The 21,973-nt window shown below is 39.3% G+C and overlaps 1 protein-coding gene across 1 annotated transcript in view; it reads right to left on the bottom strand.

Annotated features, from left to right (window-relative positions):
• Window positions 1–21,973, bottom strand: part of scaf6 (SR-related CTD associated factor 6) — a gene marked incomplete in the record, with an annotated part of 331,549 nt that overhangs the window by 280,537 nt on the left and 29,039 nt on the right. The window contains 3 exon segments of the mRNA XM_070084306.1: window positions 14,097–14,270; window positions 14,446–14,861; window positions 20,824–20,994. Of these exon segments, the coding sequence (XP_069940407.1) occupies window positions 14,097–14,270; window positions 14,446–14,861; window positions 20,824–20,994 (761 nt within the window).

The raw sequence follows: 21,973 nt of genomic DNA, 5'->3' as shown, positions 1-21,973 counted from the left end.
CTCTGTATGTCCATATTTCTTTCTGTCTATATCACTGTCTATTTGTATCTCTCTCTATATCTCTGTCTCTCACATGTACTCATAAATACAGTTATTATACATAATGTAAATTACCTAGGATAACCAAAAAATTCCAGGCCAAGTGCTATACACTGTTTGTAGATATAAATAGACATAAATAAACATCACTTGCTCAGCAATCAGGGAGCGACCCATACACCACAAACCAACAGGTTTACTAGCCGCTCCCTGAGACAGAGACAAGCAGATGGAAAGACAGACACACAGGCAGACAAAGACAGATAAGCAGAACTAGACAGACAGATAAGCAGAGCTAGGCAGACAGACAGATGTACAGATAGATAGATGTACAAACAGATAGATGTACAGATAGACAGACAGACATACAGAGACATGTTTGTCTGCAAGAGTAAAAACTCATAAAGGCAAGGTTCCCCCTCCAGTAGGGCACATTCATCAAATGTCACTTGTTATCTGACGCTTGTCATAACACCATTATTCAAGGAGTTCATATTCTCCAGGCACACACATAAGACAAAGACAGATAAGCTGAATTGGACAGACAGATAAGCAGAGCTAGGCAGACAGATGTACAGATAGACAGGCAGACAGTCAGGCAGAGAGATAGACTGGCAGACATACAAAGACATGTTTGTGTGCAAGAGTAAAAACATATAAAGGCAAGGCTCCCCCTCTAGCAGGGAACATTCATCAAATGTCACTTATCTGACCCTTGTCATAACACCATTATTCAAGGAGTTTCATACTCCATCGTGTCTAAAACATTGCTGGGACCTATAAATACTTTGTATATAATTCTAGACAGTAGTAAATGACCAGGGCAGGTGAAGATGTTCACCTGTCAGTATGATTGCTACAATTTGAGTACTATTTCAAATTCAAATTCAAAGTTTATTCTCTATAAGGATTACAATGCTGAGTTTACGGAATTTGGTTATTGTGTGGTTTATATGTAGTAAAATAATAATTACAGAGTGTACCACTAGAACACCTAGCATGGCTAGGCATTTCGGGCAGACTTAGATTAGATCTTAAATTTGAAATATTACAAATTATGAGGTAAGTTGGTATTATGGCTAAGTGGCTAAATACTAGTTTGTGAGTTTAGCAATGTGAATGCTTTTGTTTTGGCACAATACATAGGCACAATACATATTTGGGAGTGGACGTGTCAGCGGATGGGTCTATGAAAGATGAGGTGAATCATAGAATTGATGAGGGAAAAAGAGTGAGTGGTGCACTTAGGAGTCTGTGGAGACAAAGAACTTTGTCCTTGGAGGCAAAGAGGGGAATGTATGAGAGTATAGTTTTACCAACGCTCTTATATGGGTGTGAAGCGTGGGTGATGAATGTTGCAGCGAGGAGAAGGCTGGAGGCAGTGGAGATGTCATGTCTGAGGGCAATGTGTGGTGTGAATATAATGCAGAGAATTCGTAGTTTGGAAGTTAGGAGGAGGTGCGGGATTACCAAAACTGTTGTCCAGAGGGCTGAGGAAGGGTTGTTGAGGTGGTTCGGACATGTAGAGAGAATGGAGCGAAACAGAATGACTTCAAGAGTGTATCAGTCTGTAGTGGAAGGAAGGCGGGGTAGGGGTCGGCCTAGGAAGGGTTGGAGGGAGGGGGTAAAGGAGGTTTTGTGTGCGAGGGGCTTGGATACATTTGGAAGATCACTGATGTATATGAGGAAGAGCAGGGGACCAAGGACACTTCCCTGCGGAACTCCAGTATCAAGTGGCCGTGTTGTTGATGCTGTGTCTTTAATGGTGACATACTGATACCTATTAGTAGGGTAAGATTTGAAATATGCAAGCGCATGGCCTCTTATACCATAATGGTCAAGTTTGTGGAGTAGGATGCCGTGGTCTACTGTGTCAAAAGCTTTTCTTAGGTCAATAAAAATTCCAAGTGGATATTCCTTATTTTCCAATGCTGTGTAAAGCAGATCTAGCATTTTTATGATTGCATCGCTAGTGCTTTTATTTTTCCTGAATCCAAATTGGCAGGGGTTGAGTATGTTTTGTGCCGTTATGAATGAATATAGTCTCCTGTGCACGAGTTTCTCAAAGATTTTAGATAGCAATGGTAAGTTTGGTATTTGATACTTGATATTCAGTACATAATATTAGTGTCAGAACAAAGATTGGCTATGAAATCACAAGAACTATTATAAATTGTAATTATCAGAACACAAAAATTATATAAATTAAAATGATAAGAGAATAAAAGGTAAATCAGCAACACTTCTGCAAGCAACAAGACTGAATGTTGCCGTCAGGTGAGCATCCAGAGCCAACTTCATGGTTTTATATCTCGGTAAGTACTGGTCCTAAAAAATGTTTTGGAGTCTTATACCACACAGAAAATAGCCCTCTTTAATTTAAAAACATAAAACAATTTAGTTATTTTTCAAAATATTTGGAGTGCCAAGTAGGTGAACGTAGATCTACGTTTCGACAGTTTAAGGGTTAATGACAAGCCTGGCACTTGGACATTCATGAAATAGTAGTCAATGTTATGGAATACAGTGTGAAACAGATTATTTGGGTGATGCAGTGGCGTGGAGTCCAATTATAGACGTCTTCGGAGGCTTCTTTACTTTATTTGCAAAGTCGTGGTGGGTACACAGGCTTGTGTGTTGAGTGCCCATGGCCCGGGAGGGCCATCCCACAAGGGAGAGAAGGAATAGACTTGTTGACTGCTTCTAGGCCGCTGAGTAAGTGAGCGAGTGGGACCAGCGTCCCACTGACCTGGGCAGGCCTAGAGGGCAGTCATTTGAGTGCAGCAAAATATGAACTAAGCTGGCAGACAGCATGGGCTGTCTGTGCAGACAGTACAGGCTGTCTACACTTGCTCAGCCACCTACCTCGCGTCGTCCCGACGCGACAATACTGGTGGTAAAAAAGCTTGGTCTCTCTCTCGTTGGAACAGGGCACAGAACACAAAATAAAAAACATATATAGTATATACATGTACATATGGACATGGAAAAAAAACTTCCTACAGGGAGGGAATAAAAAATCATGTGGGGTGTGCTAAACATCATGGTCATAGGCAGTGAGCGTTGAAGGGCATCACTACACGCCTTCCTGCGTCTGGACAGATACTGCAACACAGGAGACATCGCTGCGGCTGAGCTGTGAAGTAACGGGGTACAATCTCCTCTAGAACGTTGAAGAAGTCATTGTAGGAGTCACTGCAGGTTTCACTCAACCTGGGGCACAACATGCTGGTGCCCTCAAGTGAGGCGTCGTCAAAACTCGGCAACTGGGCAGGACTTCTGGCAAGCGACTCAGGAGGACATTTCTCGACTGGTGCTGTCGCTGGGCTGTCACTGCCGGCGAGCGTGGAGTGAGTCGTGGCAGAGACGACTCGGCGAAACATCTGGGAGTTGTAACATCATACACCAGACTGCAGTGAGCGAGCTAGCAAGCTAGCAGTCAAAGTGACATCTTCTATGTGCAGGCTGCTCACTGAAGCTTGTGACAAGAGGCTGACATAGCGCCTACCAACAGGGCTTAAGCCCGTCAGGGTCCAAGGCCAAAATCTGAAGTGGTGCTCCAGTGTCCAAGAAATTTTGAAAAAAAAAAAAAAAAAAAAAAAAAAAAAAAAAACAAAAAAAAAAAAAAAAAAAAAAAAAAAATTTCTTACAGAATTAAAGAGTATATTTTTGTGAAGGTAATAAGACAAAAAAAAAAAAATTCTGATCAGTACTTACCGAGATACAGTGCCAAGAAGTTTACCCCAAATGATGTGGTGGTGGCAACAGCGACGGTTTCCACATACGTACATACATTACCTTGTTTACCGTTTTTTGTAGTTTTTTCTTTTCTAATTTTTTTCTTTTCCTACTAATATTTGGGGCCTGATAGACCAATACAGTATATAATGTATATATATATAAACTCACTGTATTGAACACAATAACCGCACTAAAGTTATTATCATATTATTGTTTACCACTGTTGTTTATTACAATAAACATGCACAAATCTTGTATAATACTAATGTTCTATCATATATTTACATATTTACAATCACTGGACATGATTTTAGAACTGCTGGAGCTTGTGGAACTCCTTGAAACATGGCACCATGCACAGAGGTACCTTACATTCTTCACACATAAACCGAGTGTCTTTGCGTCTTTGTTGCTGTCGTTTTGTTTGTGCACAGACGATGCATCTCTTCTGAGCAAATTTCTTCTGAGTTGAAGGAAGCTGTATTATGAAATGATCACCTTCCCTCCTCAAACGCTTGCGTATATCCTGAGGAGTTTGAGGACCTTGTTGTATAGCAGGTGTTGTTACCTGGTACTTCATTATGAGTTGTCTGACAAAAGACAAACAAAATTCACCATACGGTGGCCTGTTGCCAGTCTTCATTTGGTACATATTATATGCATTGAGCATTGAAATGTCCATGAGATGGAAGAAAAGTTTCATGTACCACTTGTAACTTTTACGAACACAATCAACAAAGCCAATCTGCATGTCACATTTGTCAACCAAGTGCATGTTTTGTGTATAATTAATCACTGTCACTGGTTTTCGAATACGTTCATTAGTCACTCGATCAACTTTGCCACTGTCTTACATTTCATTACAGTGAACGGTTGTCAACAATGTGACATCTCGTTTGTCATGCCACCATAATGCCATGATGTCACTGGCAGTAAACACCTGCACGTCATCACCACGAGCACCTGCGTTGAGCCTGGGCATATGTTTACAATTAGAACGCACTGTGCCACACACATCTGTCTTGTTCACTCACAAGAAATCACTGATTAATGGGCTTGTGTACCAGTTATCAGTATATAATGTAAGCCCCTTACCAAGATAAGGTGCCATCATGCTTCTCAGTACGTCACCTGAGATACCCAATAACATCTTGGTATCTTTCAATGTTTTATTTCCCATGTATACAACAATATCCAATACCAGGCCACTGTCACAGTCACATAGTACAAACAGTTTTACACCAAAGCGTTTCCTCTTGCTCGGTATATACTGCTTGAATGACAGCCTACCTTTGAACAAAATCAAAGACTCGTCAATTACAAGATTCTTGAATGGGTAAAAGTACATGCTGAACTTTTTGTTTGAGATACATAAAAACATTTCTAATCTTGAATAACCTGTCACTTCTGTCAGGCCTGGTTTTCTCAGAGAAGTGCAACATACGTAACAGTAAGATAAACCTGTTCACTGGGATTTCGTCTCCACGCTGCTGCATTTACCACCCAAGCTTCACACCCACATAAGAGTGTTGGTACTACTATACTTTCATACATTCCCTTCTTTGCCTCCATAGATAACGTTTTTTGACTCCACATATACCTCAACGCACCACTCACCTTTTTTCCCTCATCAATTCTATGGTTAACCTCATCCTTCATAAATCCATCCGCCGTAAGCCTCTTACTTTAAATAGTAAGCCAGAAATTATTCAACTCAGTGAACAAGGTATGTCAATGGCAATAATAAATAATAATAATAATAATAATAATAAAATAATAATAATAATTCTAGGTAGTAGGTTGGTAGACAGCAACCGCCCAGGGAGGTACTACCGTCCTGCCAAGTGAGTGTAACACGAAAGCCTGTAATTGTTTTACATGATGGTAGGATTGCTGGTGTCCTTTTTTCTGTCTCATGAACATGCAAAATTTCAGGTACGTCTTGCTACTTCTACTTACACTCAGGTCACACTACACATACATGTACAAGCGTATATATACATACCCCTCTGGGTTTTCTTCGATTTTCTTTCTAGTTCTTGTTCTTGTTTATTTCCTCTTATCTCCATGGGGAAGTGGAACAGAATTCTTCCTCCGTAAGCCATGCGTGTTGTAAGAGGCGACTAAAATGCCGGGAGCAAGGGGCTAGTAACCCCTTCTCCTGTATATATTACTAAATTTGAAAGGAGAAACTTTGGTTTTTTCTTTTGGGCCACCCTGCCTCGGTGGGATACGGCCGGTGTGTTGAAAGAAAGAAAGAAAGAATAATAAAATAATAATAATAATTCTAGGTAGTAGGTTGGTAGACAGCAACCGCCCAGGGAGGTACTACCGTCCTGCCAAGTGAGTGTAAAACGAAAGCCTGTAATCGTTTTACATGATGGTAGGATTGCTGGTGTCCTTTTTTTCTGTCTCATAAACATGCAAGGTTTCAGGTACGTCTTGCTACTTCTACTTACACTTAGGTCACACTACACATACATGTACAGGCATATATATATACACACATCCCTCTGGGTTTTCTTCTATTTTCTTTCTAGTTCTTATTCTTGTTTATTTCCTCTTATCTCCATGGGGAAGTGGAATAGAATTCTTCCTCCGTAAGCCATGCGTGTTGTAAGAGGCGACTAAAATGCCGGGAGCAAGGGGCTAGTAACCTCTTCTCCTGTATATATTACTAAATGTAAAAGGAGAAACTTTCGTTTTTCCTTTTGGGCCACCCCGCCTCGGTGGGATACGGCCGATGTGTTGAAAGAAAGAAAGAAAAAACATGCAAGATTTCAGGTACCTCTTGCTACTTCTACTTACACTTAGGTCACACTACACATACATGTACAAGCATATAAATACACACCCCTTTGAGTTTTCTTCTATTTTCTTTCTAGTTCTTGTTCTTGTTTATTTCCTCTTATCTCCATGGGGAAGTGGAACAGAATTCTTCCTCCGTAAGCCATGCGTGTTGTAAGAGGCGACTAAAATGCCGGGAGCAAGGGGCTAGTAACCCCTTCTCCTGTATATATTACTAAATTTGAAAGGAGAAACTTTGGTTTTTTCTTTTGGGCCACCCTGCCTCGGTGGGATACGGCCGGTGTGTTGAAAGAAAGAAAGAAAGAATAATAAAATAATAATAATAATTCTAGGTAGTAGGTTGGTAGACAGCAACCGCCCAGGGAGGTACTACCGTCCTGCCAAGTGAGTGTAAAACGAAAGCCTGTAATCGTTTTACATGATGGTAGGATTGCTGGTGTCCTTTTTTTCTGTCTCATAAACATGCAAGGTTTCAGGTACGTCTTGCTACTTCTACTTACACTTAGGTCACACTACACATACATGTACAGGCATATATATATACACACATCCCTCTGGGTTTTCTTCTATTTTCTTTCTAGTTCTTATTCTTGTTTATTTCCTCTTATCTCCATGGGGAAGTGGAATAGAATTCTTCCTCCGTAAGCCATGCGTGTTGTAAGAGGCGACTAAAATGCCGGGAGCAAGGGGCTAGTAACCTCTTCTCCTGTATATATTACTAAATGTAAAAGGAGAAACTTTCGTTTTTCCTTTTGGGCCACCCTGCCTTGGTGGGATACGGCCGATGTGTTGAAAGAAAGAAAGAAAAAACATGCAAGATTTCAGGTACCTCTTGCTACTTCTACTTACACTTAGGTCACACTACACATACATGTACAAGCATATAAATACACACCCCTTTGAGTTTTCTTCTATTTTCTTTCTAGTTCTTGTTCTTGTTTATTTCCTCTTACGTCCATGGGGAAGTGGAACAGAATTCTTCCTCCGTAAGCCATGCGTGTTGTAAGAGGCGACTAAAATGCCGGGAGCAAGGGGCTAGTAACCCCTTCTCCTGTATATATTACTAAATGTAAAAGGAGAAACTTTCATTTTTCCTTTTAGGCCACCCCGCCTTGGTGGGATACGGCCGGTGTGTTGAAAGAAAGAATAATAATAATATAATAAAATAATAAAAATAAAATAATAAAATAATAACAAAAATAATAATAATAATAATAATAATAATAATAATAATAATAATAATAATAATAAAAATAGAGTGAAACACCAACGTCAAAGACCTGGGAGTGATTATGTCAGAGGATCTCACCTTCAAGGACCATAACACTGTATCGATCGCATCTGCTAGAAAAATGACAGGATGGATAATGAGAACCTTCAAAACGAGGGATGCCAAGCCCATGATGACACTCTTCAGGTCACTTGTTCTATCTAGGCTGGAATATTGCTGCACACTAACAGCACCTTTCAAGGCAGGTGAAATTGCTGACCTAGAAAATGTACAGAGAACCTTCATGGCGCGCATAACGGAGATAAAACACCTCAATTACTGGGAGCGCTTGAGGTTCCTGAACCTGTATTCCCTGGAACGCAGGCGGGAGAGATACATGATTATATACACCTGGAAAATCCTAGAGGGACTAGTACCGAACTTGCACACGAAAATCACTCACTACGAAAGCAAAAGACTTGGCAGACGATGCAACATCCCCCCAATGAAAAGCAGGGGTGTCACTAGCACGTTAAGAGACCATACAATAAGTGTCAGGGGCCCGAGACTGTTCAACTGCCTCCCAGCATACATAAGGGGGATTACCAACAGACCCCTGGCAGTCTTCAAGCTGGCACTGGACAAGCACCTAAAGTCGGTTCCTGATCAGCCGGGCTGTGGCTCATACGTTGGTTTGCGTGCAGCCAGCAGTAACAGCCTGGTTGATCAGGCTCTGATCCACCAGGAGGCCTGGTCACAGACCGGGCCGCTGGGGCGTTGACCCCCGGAACTCTCTCCAGGTAAACTCCAGGTAATAAAATAATAATAATAATAAATCACTCTAGTGTGCTTTAAATGTTATATACAGTGGACCCTCGACTAACGCTATTAATCCGTTCCTGAGAGCTCATCGTTAGTCAAGTTAATTTTCCCCATAAGAAATAATGGGAATCAAATTAATACATGCAAGACACCCAAAAGCATTGAAAAAAAAAAAATTTAACACATGAAATATTAATTTTAATACACACAAACTGAAGAAGACATGCACAGTTACATGACACTTACCTTTATTGAAGATCTGGTGATGATTGATGGGATGGAAAGAGGGGAGTGTTGATGGTCTTAGTGTTTTGAAGGGGAATCCCCTTCCATTAGGACTTGAGGTGGCAAGTCCTTTTTCGGGGTTACTTCCCTTCTTTTAATGCCACTAGGACCAGCTTGAGTCACTGGACCTCTGTCGCACAACATAGCTGCCCATAGAGGCCTGTACCTCCCGTTCCTTTATGACATTCCTAACGTGTTTCACAACATTGTCAGTGTCACCATTAAACACTTGTTCAGGTTTCAGTCCTTCACTGTCTATGTACTCCTTGAATTCCTGCACATATTTTTCAGCTGCTGTTTGGTCCAAACTGGCAGCCTCACCATGCCTTATCACACTATGTATGCCACTACGATTCTTAAATCTCTCAAACCAACCTTTGCTGGCCTTAAATTCACTCACATCACCACTAGTTGCTGGCATTTTTCTAATTAAATCGTCATGCAACTTCCTAGCCTTTTCACATATGATCACTTGAGAGATGCTATCTCCTGCTATCTGTTTTTCGTTTATCCACACCAATAACAGTCTCTCAACATCTTCTATCACTTGCGATCTCAGTTTCGAAAACATAGTTGCACCTTTGGCAAGAACAGCTTCCATGATTGCCGTTTTCTTGGCCACAATAGTAGCGATGGTTGATTGGGGTTTTGTGTACAGCCTTGCCAGCTCGGAGACATGCACTCCACTTTCATACTTAGCAATGATCTCTTTCTTCATATCCATAGTAATTCTCACCCTTTTTGCTGTAGGGTTGGCACTAGAAGCTTTCTTGGGGCCCATGGTGACTTATTTTGCAGGTGCAATCACTAAAAAGGCTGTGATAATATGAAATGTTCCCATTGTATGATTGGAAGCGACCGCGGTGGCTGGCTGGCTTGTAAACACTGGCCAGAAGTGGACGCGTCTCAGACGGAAGGAATAGTGTTGGTCGAGTTTATTAGCGCTAATCGAGGCAAAATTTTTGCGATAAAATGTATCGCTAGTCAGATTTATCGTTAATCGATGCCATCACTGGTCAAGGGTCCACTGTATTACATAATTATAGACACTGTCATTAATCCATCTGTACCATTTCTTTTTTCGAAATTATATAAGAAATACACTACATACCATATATTTTTCCATAAACATTTTTAATCTCTATGCCCCAGCGAACCAGCTTCGACCTGATGCTTTACCAGATCGCATCAATAGTGAACCTACCATCATTCTTGGAGATTTTAATGCCAGACATAAGAATATTGGTGGGTCTATTACAAACACCAATGGAACTAAACTAGTGAGATTGCTGAATGAGCATGATAATGTTCGAATTGTGGGCACTACTGAGCCTACTCGCATATATGGTGGCATACTAGATCTGTGTCTTGGATTTAATACATCATATACGATGCATGACTCTGTCATAGTTGATGATCTTCTATCTGATCACTTCCCAAGACTAACAACTGTCAATCTTGATCACATCTCCAGCAATCAAGGAGCTAAATACAGAAGGAGGAAACTTATTCTCAAACCAGAACACAGAGACAACTTTATTAACCACTTGGATCAATGGTATAAGAATTACGAGCCCACTAGCACACAAAAATTTAATGATGATTTAATTACCACTATTGAGAGTGTTCTCACAGATCAAGTGGGCAGGAATAGGAAACAAAGACCCTCCACTATAAATAACAATAAAAACCAATGTAAATACTATAATGATCCACAGCTGCGCAATCTAACACATGCAGCTAGGAGGATTGGTAAAGCATACCGTGAATGTAGAACCCCAGACCTGCTCAGAACGTTCCAAGCTGCACTAACAAATGCAAGGAATAGAAAGGAAGAACTTAGGCAACAGGAATGGGAACAGTTTGTTAGTGGATTAAATAGGTCCACCCCTTTGAGTTTGGCTTGGAAAGGTATAAATAAAATAACCAGGAAAAAGACTGGCAATGTTGCTCATCCCTTTCCTCTTGAAAAAGCAAATGACCTCATAAATGACTGGTCCAAAACATCCAGGCATGAAAGCCTTCCATCTCACATTAGAAAAAATTTAGAGAGTACTTTTGAAGAAATGTTGAAACTGATTAATTTTATGAGCCAAAATATTGATGAGAGTGATTGCCTCTTTACCGAGTATGAATTAGATAATGCATTAACCAAAGGTCGATCAACTGCTCCTGGAGAGGATGGTATAACCTATGATATTCTCAGAACTCTAAGGCACGTGCCTGATAACCCTTTGTTGGCACTGTATAATCTCAGTTACATTGAGGGCGTTCTTCCTACTTCCTGGACCAATAGTCTCATTGTGCCTATCCCTAAGCCCCAACAGCCTGATACATTTAGGCCGATCTCCTTAACTAGTTGTCTTTGCAAAACTTTTGAAAGAATGATGCTTAACAGATTGTACTACAGAATCAGACATCAACTTTCCCCCTACCTCTATGGGTTCATGAAAGGTAAAAGTGTGCAGAACTGTATTTCCACCTTTCTCACTGCACATACCTCTACTAGTTTTACCACTTTTCTTGATCTAAAATCTGCATTTGATATTGCAAACAGAACCGTTATACTACATGAACTAGCCAAAATGAATATTGGTGGTAGCTTACTCTGCTGGATAATAGGATACCTGTCAAATAGAGTATCCTCTGTCCTTTACCAAGGCTTCAGAAGTGATTCTAAAGAAATGTCTTTAGGTACACCGCAGGGAGGAGTTCTTAGTCCCATGCTATTTAATATTCTGATTAATGCTCTCCTAAATGCTCTACCTGCCTCACCTAAACATATAGCTATAAGCTATGCTGATGATATCATGATCCATACAACAGGGCATAAGAAGATGAATACCATTCTTAATGAAGTTCAAGCAATTTGTAATCGACTAGGCCTCATAATATCTTCCTCTAAAACAAAGATATTAACAAGCAAACGACATCCCCCACCCATCTATTTGCAGGGTGAAATCATTAGCTACGTTAAAACTTACAGATATCTTGGTGTAGATGTACCCTTTAACAAATCCACTATACCACAACTAAACAAGAAATGTAAAGCTAGGCTAAATGCTCTCAAAGCTGTTGCTGGCTACAATCCCAACTATGGTGCTAATGTGAGAATCATGAGAATGATGTACATAGCCTATGTTAGGTCCTTAATTGATTATGCTGCTCCCATGTTGATATTAGCTAGAGAAAGTTCCCTCCGACCCTTGGAGTTAATGCAAAATGAAGCTCTCAGGACTATTCTTGGCTGTCCCAGATCTACAAAAGTTCTTAACATGAGGAAGGAGCTTGGTATTTCTAGTATCAGTGATAGGATTGTTGAAATTAACACTGTACTCGGTATTAGAATGTTGAGAAACGAACCAGACACTGTCACAGTGAATCTTACCAAGTGTCTAGAGGTAAATACACACAAATCTAAATGGATTGTGAAAACGTGCAATTGCATTAAGTTTTATAACCTGCATGAACTGTATCACTGTAGGCAACAAGAGCATTTCACCCCTCCATGGAAGATGTGTTCATTTAATATCACATACCTACAAGTCCCTCCCAAGAAGCTCATTGCTAGTAATCCCTTCCTTAAATCTTTTGTTAGAACAACTGCTCAAGAAGAAATTTTTCGCCTAGCTGGTAGTAATAAGTTATCACAAGTTATATACACTGATGGATCTAAACAGGAGTCTTCTGGCAGGGCTGCATCTGCTCTTGTTGCCACCTCCCTAGTTAAGAACGATAATAAATTTGTTGAGTTAGGCATAAGAATTAACAACTGGGTGTCTACACTGCAAACTGAATTGTTTGCAATCCTAATGGCGCTAAAGCTAACCTATGACACTGAGCTTGACTCTATCATCATTACTGATTCTATGTCATCATTGAAGGCTCTTGGCTCATATAATGACTCCAACAACATGCTCATTGGGGAAGCCAGGTATAGATACTCAAAAATTAGGGACAAAGGAATTAATGTACAATTGCTATGGATCCCATCACACATTGGATTACTCCTTCATGATAAAGTTGATATGTTAGCCAAGAAGAGTATCCAGAAGGAGAACGTAGAATATAACTTTGGTATAACTGTGTCTAGCATTAGGCATAATATTAGGAGAGAAGTAAATAATGAAGATGATTGTTATAGGAATGCAGTTAGAAGCCTGAGTAGATCTATAACCCACTATGATAACATGAACGTAGATAAGTATGTTTATGGAGCAACTTGCAATGTGAACAGACTGACTGATGTTGTAGTGGCCAGGCTTAGGCTTGGTTACAAGTACTTCTGGCAGTTTGGGAGACACACAGATGATGATCAAACTAAATGTAAATTATGTGATCAGGCATATGGTCACTCTCTTGAACACTATGTGCTTAATTGTCCACTTATTGAGGAATACAGAGACAGACAGTATAATAACCTATGTGACATGTCAAGATATCTTATTAATGAAAATAAGATACCAGATATACTAAGCAAATTTCCTAAATTTGCTTGTAACAGATAAGTGAACTATAGATATGTAGATATAAATCCATATGTATTCCTGTTAACCCTTTGGGGCCTAGTTCCTAGGCCTTTTGTGTATCCACATGCTCTCGCGCTACTGTCCACAGGATGGATATGGGGTGCACAATAAACTAGCCACTTCGGTGGCAAAATCTAAAATCTACCATATAAACAAAATAGATAAAATCATAGTAAAACAAACAATTGTGAGGTGTGGTAAATGAGTGGGCTACCACACCTGACTTCCTACAATATATAATACTCGCATCTCACCCTACATTAACACTACAAATATTTTTAAGGTAAGTAATTAGTGTACTGTATGTACATTTTACTTTTTTATTGTTTTTCAATGCCTAGTTCTATTGCTAACTTAATATATGATAGTGTAAGCATGTCATGAGGCATTTATATGCATTTAAAAGTGAAAAAATAAAGCGATTTGCTTTATGGTGATTTCCGTTTTACGGCAGTAGCTTGGAACCTAACCTGCCATGTAAGCGGTGCCCGCCTGTACTTAACAGTCTTGTGCTGACCACTTATATATACAGATATGGTTTCTCCAATCATGATTCAAATGAATCAAGTGTTCAATACCCTTGAAGAAAATATTTTAATTCTAGCTGCATATAAGCCTTAGAGCTTTCAAAAGATAAATAGGCAAAAATTTAATATACTCACCAACTGTTGTGCTGCTAAATTCTGCTCACTTTGATGAATTTGCTCTTGCAGTTGCTGTTGCTGGGTAGCAATGGACTCTATAGTTACATTTGGTGGCGGAGGTGGTGGAGGCGGTGGTGGTGGGGGCTGTGCATACCCTGGACCACTGCTAGTAAAAGCACCAGGTTCTCCAGCCTATGTGAGCAAAACTTCATCTGAGACTAGGTTAAAAAAAATTATACAAGATGTTGGAAGAAAAATTCTGTTTTCTAAATATTTAAAACTCAATTCAGTTACTCTTTTATCTCTGGTTAAGAACTTTTTTTTTCTTGAATCTATCAATAATGATACTTTAAGTCAAGACACTCACCTGAGGAGCTGTGTATGTAGCATCTCCAGGTGGTGGCGGTGGGAAAGACTGAGATGTATGAACAAATGGAGGCTCAGCCGTGCTTGTTGGTACAAAAGAAGTAGAAGTGACATAGCTTGAATCACCTGGTGGAAATGTTGAAGGTGGCTCACTTGAAGGGGGCGGAGGTGCATACTGCCCTTGGGAGAAACCTCCAGAAGTGACAGGTGCTTGTGGGAACTGGGGCAACTCAGGCTCTGGGTATGCAGAAGTAGGTGGATAGCCATATGCAGATGGGTAGTTTTGACCAGGAAAGGCACCTCCTCCACCTGGAAATGCACCTTGTGGAGGGGGTGGAGGCTGATGTAACGAAGGCTGCTGTGATGGCTGAGATTGTTGCTGCTGTTGATGCTCACGAGCTTGCCGATGCTTTAATACTATTATGAGAAACAAAAAGTTAAGTAACATAACAAAGCAAAGGGAGCATTATTAATTATAATGTACAGTAGTCAGTACAGTAAAACGGTTTCCTTTAAAACATTTTCTCCATTACACCACTGTCAAATTCCAGCATATTTTCCTTTTACAATTCGTAAAATTAAATTTAAACAGTTCTGCTTCTCGGTATGGAAAAAATTTCAGTGCCACAAGCTGGCCGACAGGGATTTTCCCTTCTGTGTAGTGAGGGCAAGGTAGTCTGCCTGTGGGTCAAGCCACTGTCTTTTGCAGGTGAGAACCAGTCCTCCGTATATAAGTGTCCAGTGCGATACCCAGCATTGTCTGTGAATCGGGTTTTGGTCTTTTCATTACCAAACGTTGCATCTGCCAAGGAACCATGGCACCCAGGAAACATGCAAGTGATGCAGGAAGTGGCAAAACAAAGTTTAAACGTTCAAGTTTTGGAATTATGAAGAAAACCGAGATATTAGATAAGCTTAAATGTGATGCCTGTGTGGTGGACATGACGAGAGCTCATGGCCTTAATGAAGTGTCGGTTCGTATGATTAAAAAGTGAGAAGCAAATATACGGGCTTGTGCAATGAATAACCCGGGCTGTCATCTGATTTACTGACCTGACTAACCTACTGACTTGATTTACTGAATGACTTGACTGATTTACTGAATGACTAACTTACTGAGCTGATTTACTGAATAACTTGACCGATTTACTGGCTGGCTTACCGATTTAACTGACCAACCTGACTGACTTACTGACTTGATTTACTGAATGAATGGCTTATTGACTGACCTAATTTACTGAATGACTTGACTGACCTGACTTGACTGATTTATTGACTGGCTTACTGACTTGACTGATTTAATGACAACTGATTTACTGAACTAATGACTGACCTACTGACTTGACTGATTTACTGACTTACTTGACTGATTTACTGAATGACTTGACTGATTTACTGAATGACTTTACTGATTGACTTACTAATTTACTGAATAACCTGATTGATATACTGACTGTTTGCTACTTGACTGACTGATTTACTGACTGATGGCTTACTGGCTTGGCTGGCTGACTTAACTGATTTATTAAATGACTTGACTGACTGACTTGAATGAGTGACCTACTGAATTAATTGAATGTACTGACTTGACTGACTGACCTACTGACTCACTTGAAAGGACTGACTTACTGACTGGACTACCATCTACCTCAGCCCAGATGGACCTCAGCATGCCTCTCCACTCCTTCCTTCACAATCACTGATGAACACCAGCAACCACAATTTAAGGTAAGAAATATTATTTCTGTTGCATTTTTAGCCTTAAGCAACAGAAAAAAACATATATTGTAACAATAATGAACAACAATTGCATTATTTTTATTTATTTAAGACATGGAGACCTCAAAAATACAAAGTTGGGGGTCCCATGAACATAACACTATTTTTTCCACAAGTTCTTCTGTTCCTTTAACACGGATTTGTCTAACACCGCATTTTCAGGAACGTAACTACCACCTTAATCTACGGTCTACTGCATAATTTTGTTGCTCTGATCTTCACAATGATGGAAGTTGAATTTTTAAAAGCTGTATTTAACAGTTTTATAGGAAATGCTAGAAAAATGTGGATTACAAATGAATATTAAAAAGATTAGAACAGGTTTATGAAGATTAACCCTTTCAGGGTTTCGGCCGTACTAGTACGGCTTACGCACCAGGGTTTTTGACATACTAGAATGCCTAAATTCTAGCGCCCTCAAATCTAGTGAGAGAAAGCTGGTAGTCCTACATATGAAACAATGGGTCTATGTGGTCAGTGTGCGCGGTACAAAAAAAATCCTGCAGCACACAGTGCGTAATGAGAAAAAAAAACTCTGACCGTGTTTTTGGATTAAAACAGCGACTTTGCACTGTATTTTCATATGTATTTATTGTTGTATTATAGTTTTCCTGGTCTCATTTTAAAGAATGGAAGACATATTACAGAAATTGAGATGATTTTGACTGATTTTACAAAGAAAACTACCTTGAAATTGCGCTCAAAGTAGAAGAAATGTTCGATTTTTACCAAAGTTCAAAAGTAAACAAATCGTGCTATGCGTCCAATACACGTCAACTGGTGAGTCTAATATTCTTTCACAAGTGTGCTGATAATATTTATACCATTTCTACACCAATGCAGTAGTCTGCATAACAGTAAATCTTCTATTTTTTTGTGTGAATAAAAATTCAAAGCGGAAAGCAAAAGAATGTAAGAGGGGCATGGGGATGTGACTAATGAACAGAGGAAATGTTATTTTAGTGCCAGGAATGTCTTTCTTGTTTATTCTGGACCCTATTCGGAAACTGGCATCTTTTGAAATTTGTGTGAAATTGGCAAAATTGCTAAATTCTGACCACTTTATTGGATAGTTGAAATCAGTAAATGGGTGGTTTCTTGTACTCATTCAATAGAAAAAATGTAGTTCTAGCAAAATAGTTATGATTTTTGTCGACAAGTACACTGGAATTGGCTGAAAATAGGGCTCAAAGTGGGCAAAATCGCCGATGTGTAAACATCGTCGAGACTGCTAACTTCGCAAGAGCATAATTCTGTAAGTTTTCCATCAAATTTCATACTTTTGGTGTCATTACGATCGGGAAAGATTCTCTATCTTTTCATAAGAAAATTTTTTTTTTTTTTTTTAAATTTGGCCGACCCTGAGAACAAGTCTCTGACAGGGCCTGTCGACCCTGAAAGGGTTAAGAAGCACAAAATTCCCTAAAATTTCTATTTAAATGAAGGAATTTGTTTAGTTTTTATAAACCTCTCTAAGAGTAGCTGCCTGTTTGTAGTATCTCTAACATTAATAATACTTTTCTCCTTTTGCCCTTTGCTTACATCTTCCAAGTGCATACTTTAACTACCTTCAGCATCCGTTTTATTATTCTTACATTCATGAGGGGAGAGCTAAACCTTTAAGGTTCATACAGTGCCTGGAGGAATGGAAGACATTCAATCTCCTCAGACATCTACTTCAGACAATGCTCTAGCTAGAGCACTATTTGACCTCGTGTCTACACTCATTACAGATCATTTCTCTACATGGAAAACCCATTAATGTTAGGCTGACCATTTAACCTGCTCTTCCCACCAGGACGATGGTGATCTGCATGCTTCCTTGGTACTTAGACAGTGTTCACTTGGTTTACAGAATTCAAGTGTGCTTAGCAGAACCTACAGTCATCTAGTGGAGACTTACACTCCCTCAATGTCAAAGTGTTGTTATTTTTCTAGTAGCTCAACTCCCACTTTAACATCCATTGCCAAGACTTAGACATATCTACTCTGACATGGACTTGTTTTACCCTCAGTTTTTCCGCCATTCTTCTGCCTATACTATCCACTTAATTCATGGATGACAATCAATCTGCTGTTTCTACTGAACACAGTAACTCACCATCTTGTGGTAACATGCCAGTTTAGAATTACTCTACCATGCCTATCTGAGCAAGTGATGGGCACCTACGCATTTAGGGCAGGTATAATTTTGGCAGTTCCTGTCATTCAAAAGGCCCACTCATTCTTTATCTCCATTCAGAAATACAGTGGTACCTCGTGATACGAACAGCTCAAAACTCGAACTATTATTTAAGTGTATTTATGTAAGTGCTTTTGTAAGTGTATTTTTGGGGGTCTGAAACGGATTAATCTAATTTCCATTATTCCTTATGGGAAGAAATTCGTCGGGTATCGGCACTCAAACAGCCTTCTGGAACAAAAAAAATTTGTATCCCAAGGTACCACTGTATAGGCCTCTACTTCCAGTTGTTGCTAAAGATTAATTCTTGCTCACTCGCCAATTTTCACACATCAGGTTTCTAGTTACATCACCTAGAGTCAAATTTGACATTCCCTATCATTCCTAGCACATATAACTCCAGTATCCACTGCCATATCAATTCTTCCTCATTCCATTTATTTTTAACACAATGGCTGTCTCTTATCGAGGCAGGGTGACCTGAAAAGGAAGGAACAATTTTTTTTTCTTTTTACATTTAGTAATTCATACAGGAGTTACTAGCCACTTGCTCCTGATTACAAACAGTCTTATGACACATGGCTTACGGAGGAAGGGTTTTTCTTCACTTCCCCAAGGAGTCATTTCCAGTTGTATGTGAATAATTTTGAAAAGTGGCTTGTGAGTCCCATCTGCTCTTTAAGTGTGTGTGCATGCTTGCAATAATCTGGATTCTTCTGGCTATTAAGGATTTGGATACAAAGTTGTGTTAGAAATCCACTGCTCACATCCAAACTAATGTGTCTACATAGCAATTCAGTTTTATAAATTGCCCATGTCACTGGTTGAGAATTTCCTTTCTCAGTGCTCTGCATTTTGAGAATTATCCTTCATGTCCTCAGTTGCTGCTGCCTTAGTACTGTGTACTAGTGGTAGGAGTCCAAAAATAACTCATGGATCCCAAACACAGAATATAATACTTAGAAGTATAAAAACCTACTTTCTGTAAAGGGTTCCAGTAACCATGGTGCCCTCCACCTTCCTTTGTTGGCTGTTTCCTTCCAGCCTAAACCAAAGCCTGGAGTCAGGCTTTTCTGTTGTTTGCCTGATCACCCAGGCTGATGCTGTTGTCAGCCTGCTGTCTTACATATCCATCACAGTCTGGCTGATCTGGCACTTGTCAAGTTTATGTAGAATTTCTAGTTGGTCATGGACCAGGCTGTGGGGTGGCCTGGTTCATGACCAGCACACCCTCTAGGGAAGTACTACAAATCCAGAAAATATATTTCAGCCTGCAAATTGCATTATCAAAATAGAATCCCTAAACTTAGCTGCCATTTCTCTTACTGGTGGGTTATATTAACAATGCTTGGCACTGAGCAAGACTAGACAGTGTAGACTGAAAGATGCAAGGGTAAAGATGATCATCCATGACAGTTTATGAAAGTTAAAAATATAAAAAAATTAAAAATCTAACAATTAATTAAAACCATGCTTCAAAAAACAATTCTTAATATCCTTTAGTTGACATATAACTAAAGCACTGTACATAACTAGAGAGTGAGGCATGTAAATTCATACAAATTAAGACCTCAAAAAAAAAAAACAGAATTAATAGCTTTTATAAAATAAACTTAAGTTATCTATACAGGTAACACATCAGTGTAAATGTAATGCCTAGTAGCATACCTTCACTCTACTCTTGGGCAACCAGGAAACTTATATAGTGAGATAAGATGTACCTCTTGAATTGTGTGACAGATGCAGTGAATACCTTCATTAATGAACTGCTGCTCATTTAGGGACTTTATATTAAGCCAGTAACTAGCTTGATAAACCCTTAGAATCAGCACAATATGGTCATTAAGATACATGCTACATCTAAATGCCTTTAACTCCACCCTGTTAGTATTTACATATCATTTCAGTACCTCTAGTCCTCACTGATGACAAATCAATTTTTTAAACACTACAATACCCAATCCCACTATAAATTCATGGAAAGGATTAATTTTTGTGGTTTTCACACCAGTCACAGAATACAAATTTTACAATATTTAAAGTACATACCCTCTTGTTGCAGTTCAGAGGGTCATCTGAGTTGTGGTGTCAGTATACTACTAGGAATACAGTGACTGAATGAATTAATGTTAAAGTGTTTCATCTTTTTCGAGCACAATACTTTGGTGGAAGATGACAGGGGTGTTAAAAAAAAAATACCCAACATCTCGCCACCAAATGAGAAAGCGATGACTAGCAGAAGACAAAGTTTCAGGACTTTTATGAATTCATTAATATTTAACTCCTCCCATTACTTTTATTTAAAACTATTTCAAAATACCCTATGCATTAATTACTCTTAAAACAAACATTTCAGCTTTAAACTTATTTTAAAGAGTTTTCATTTCATATTGTTATTACATATGCAGCAATACTCACTTGCTTGTTCTGTTGTAACTTTGTACTGGTAGTAATTGAAGAATTCTCCACCAAACAAGAAGCTGAACTTTGGGTTCTCCTTCTGTTTGGTCTTTGTCATCTGTTCAAATTCAGGGCCATTGCGTGCTACAAACTGTGCCAGCTTGTCAATAATGTTCTTCAACTCTTGGTCTGCAAAATTTGAAACGTAATAAAATTTCAATACATTAAAATGATGAGCAACTTACTACTGTAATTATGAGTCAAACTTGTGTGTCGATTAGTCATGATAAGCTTTATTTAACAAGGAATGGGTCGCCTTGATTACAGCAGTAGAGGTGAGGATAATGTACATCTTAGCAAATCATTCAGAACAGTGGAAACATTTTAACACATCCCTAGCAATTGCAAAACAAACTGTGAATACTTATATCTATTAAAAAGTATAAAAAATAAACTCCTAAGTAAAGTACTAAATCAATTAAATAACATTAGATACAGAACCTATTCAAATCAACTATTAACAGGCTATATCAGCAGGATCAGTGTCGGTGCAGTAGATCTATACAAAAAATTATGGTGCCCTAAAATTTGGTGTGTGGGCAAATTTTGGCCATGACACAAGAATAGGTCTATGCTGCAAGTGTGTGCAGTATAATGCAAAATCCTGACCAACAAATTGTATAATGGGAACATCTAATCCCTTACCCTGCATTTGGGTTACAATAGCAACTTTGACAAATTGGGTGACATACTAATAAAATGTACGTACAAAATTTGAGTCGGTTTAAGACCAGAAGAGGACTGAAATAGGCATCAAAGTAGCGAGAAATGGTCGATTTGGGGAAATTTTCCTGAGGAAGGATGGTGCCTCCCTGACCCACCCCTCTCCCCTCTGGTCTGCATTTATGGCCTACTAGGATGAAAAAAAAAAAAAACAGAATTTTTGTGTGATGATGCATTCACAGCAGTGGGCAAGAGTTATACAAGAGAGGCTGGTAAATGTAATTAATTAGCAGAGGGAAGGTTGTCTTAATCGCTGAAATGCCTACAGTTTTCGCTTTAACCCTTTCACTATCTCATACGTAGTTCAATGTTATTGACACTCGAGTCGTTTATGCATATCTACCTTTTGAGCTCAACTCCCTACGATAAGATGTGTGGTAAATGT

This window comes from Cherax quadricarinatus, chromosome 12 (genome assembly GCF_038502225.1).
Source record: "Cherax quadricarinatus isolate ZL_2023a chromosome 12, ASM3850222v1, whole genome shotgun sequence".
NCBI lineage: Eukaryota > Metazoa > Arthropoda > Malacostraca > Decapoda > Parastacidae > Cherax > Cherax quadricarinatus.
The sequence above is the reverse complement of the archived record's forward strand: the minus strand, read 5'-3'. Positions and strand labels throughout refer to the sequence as shown.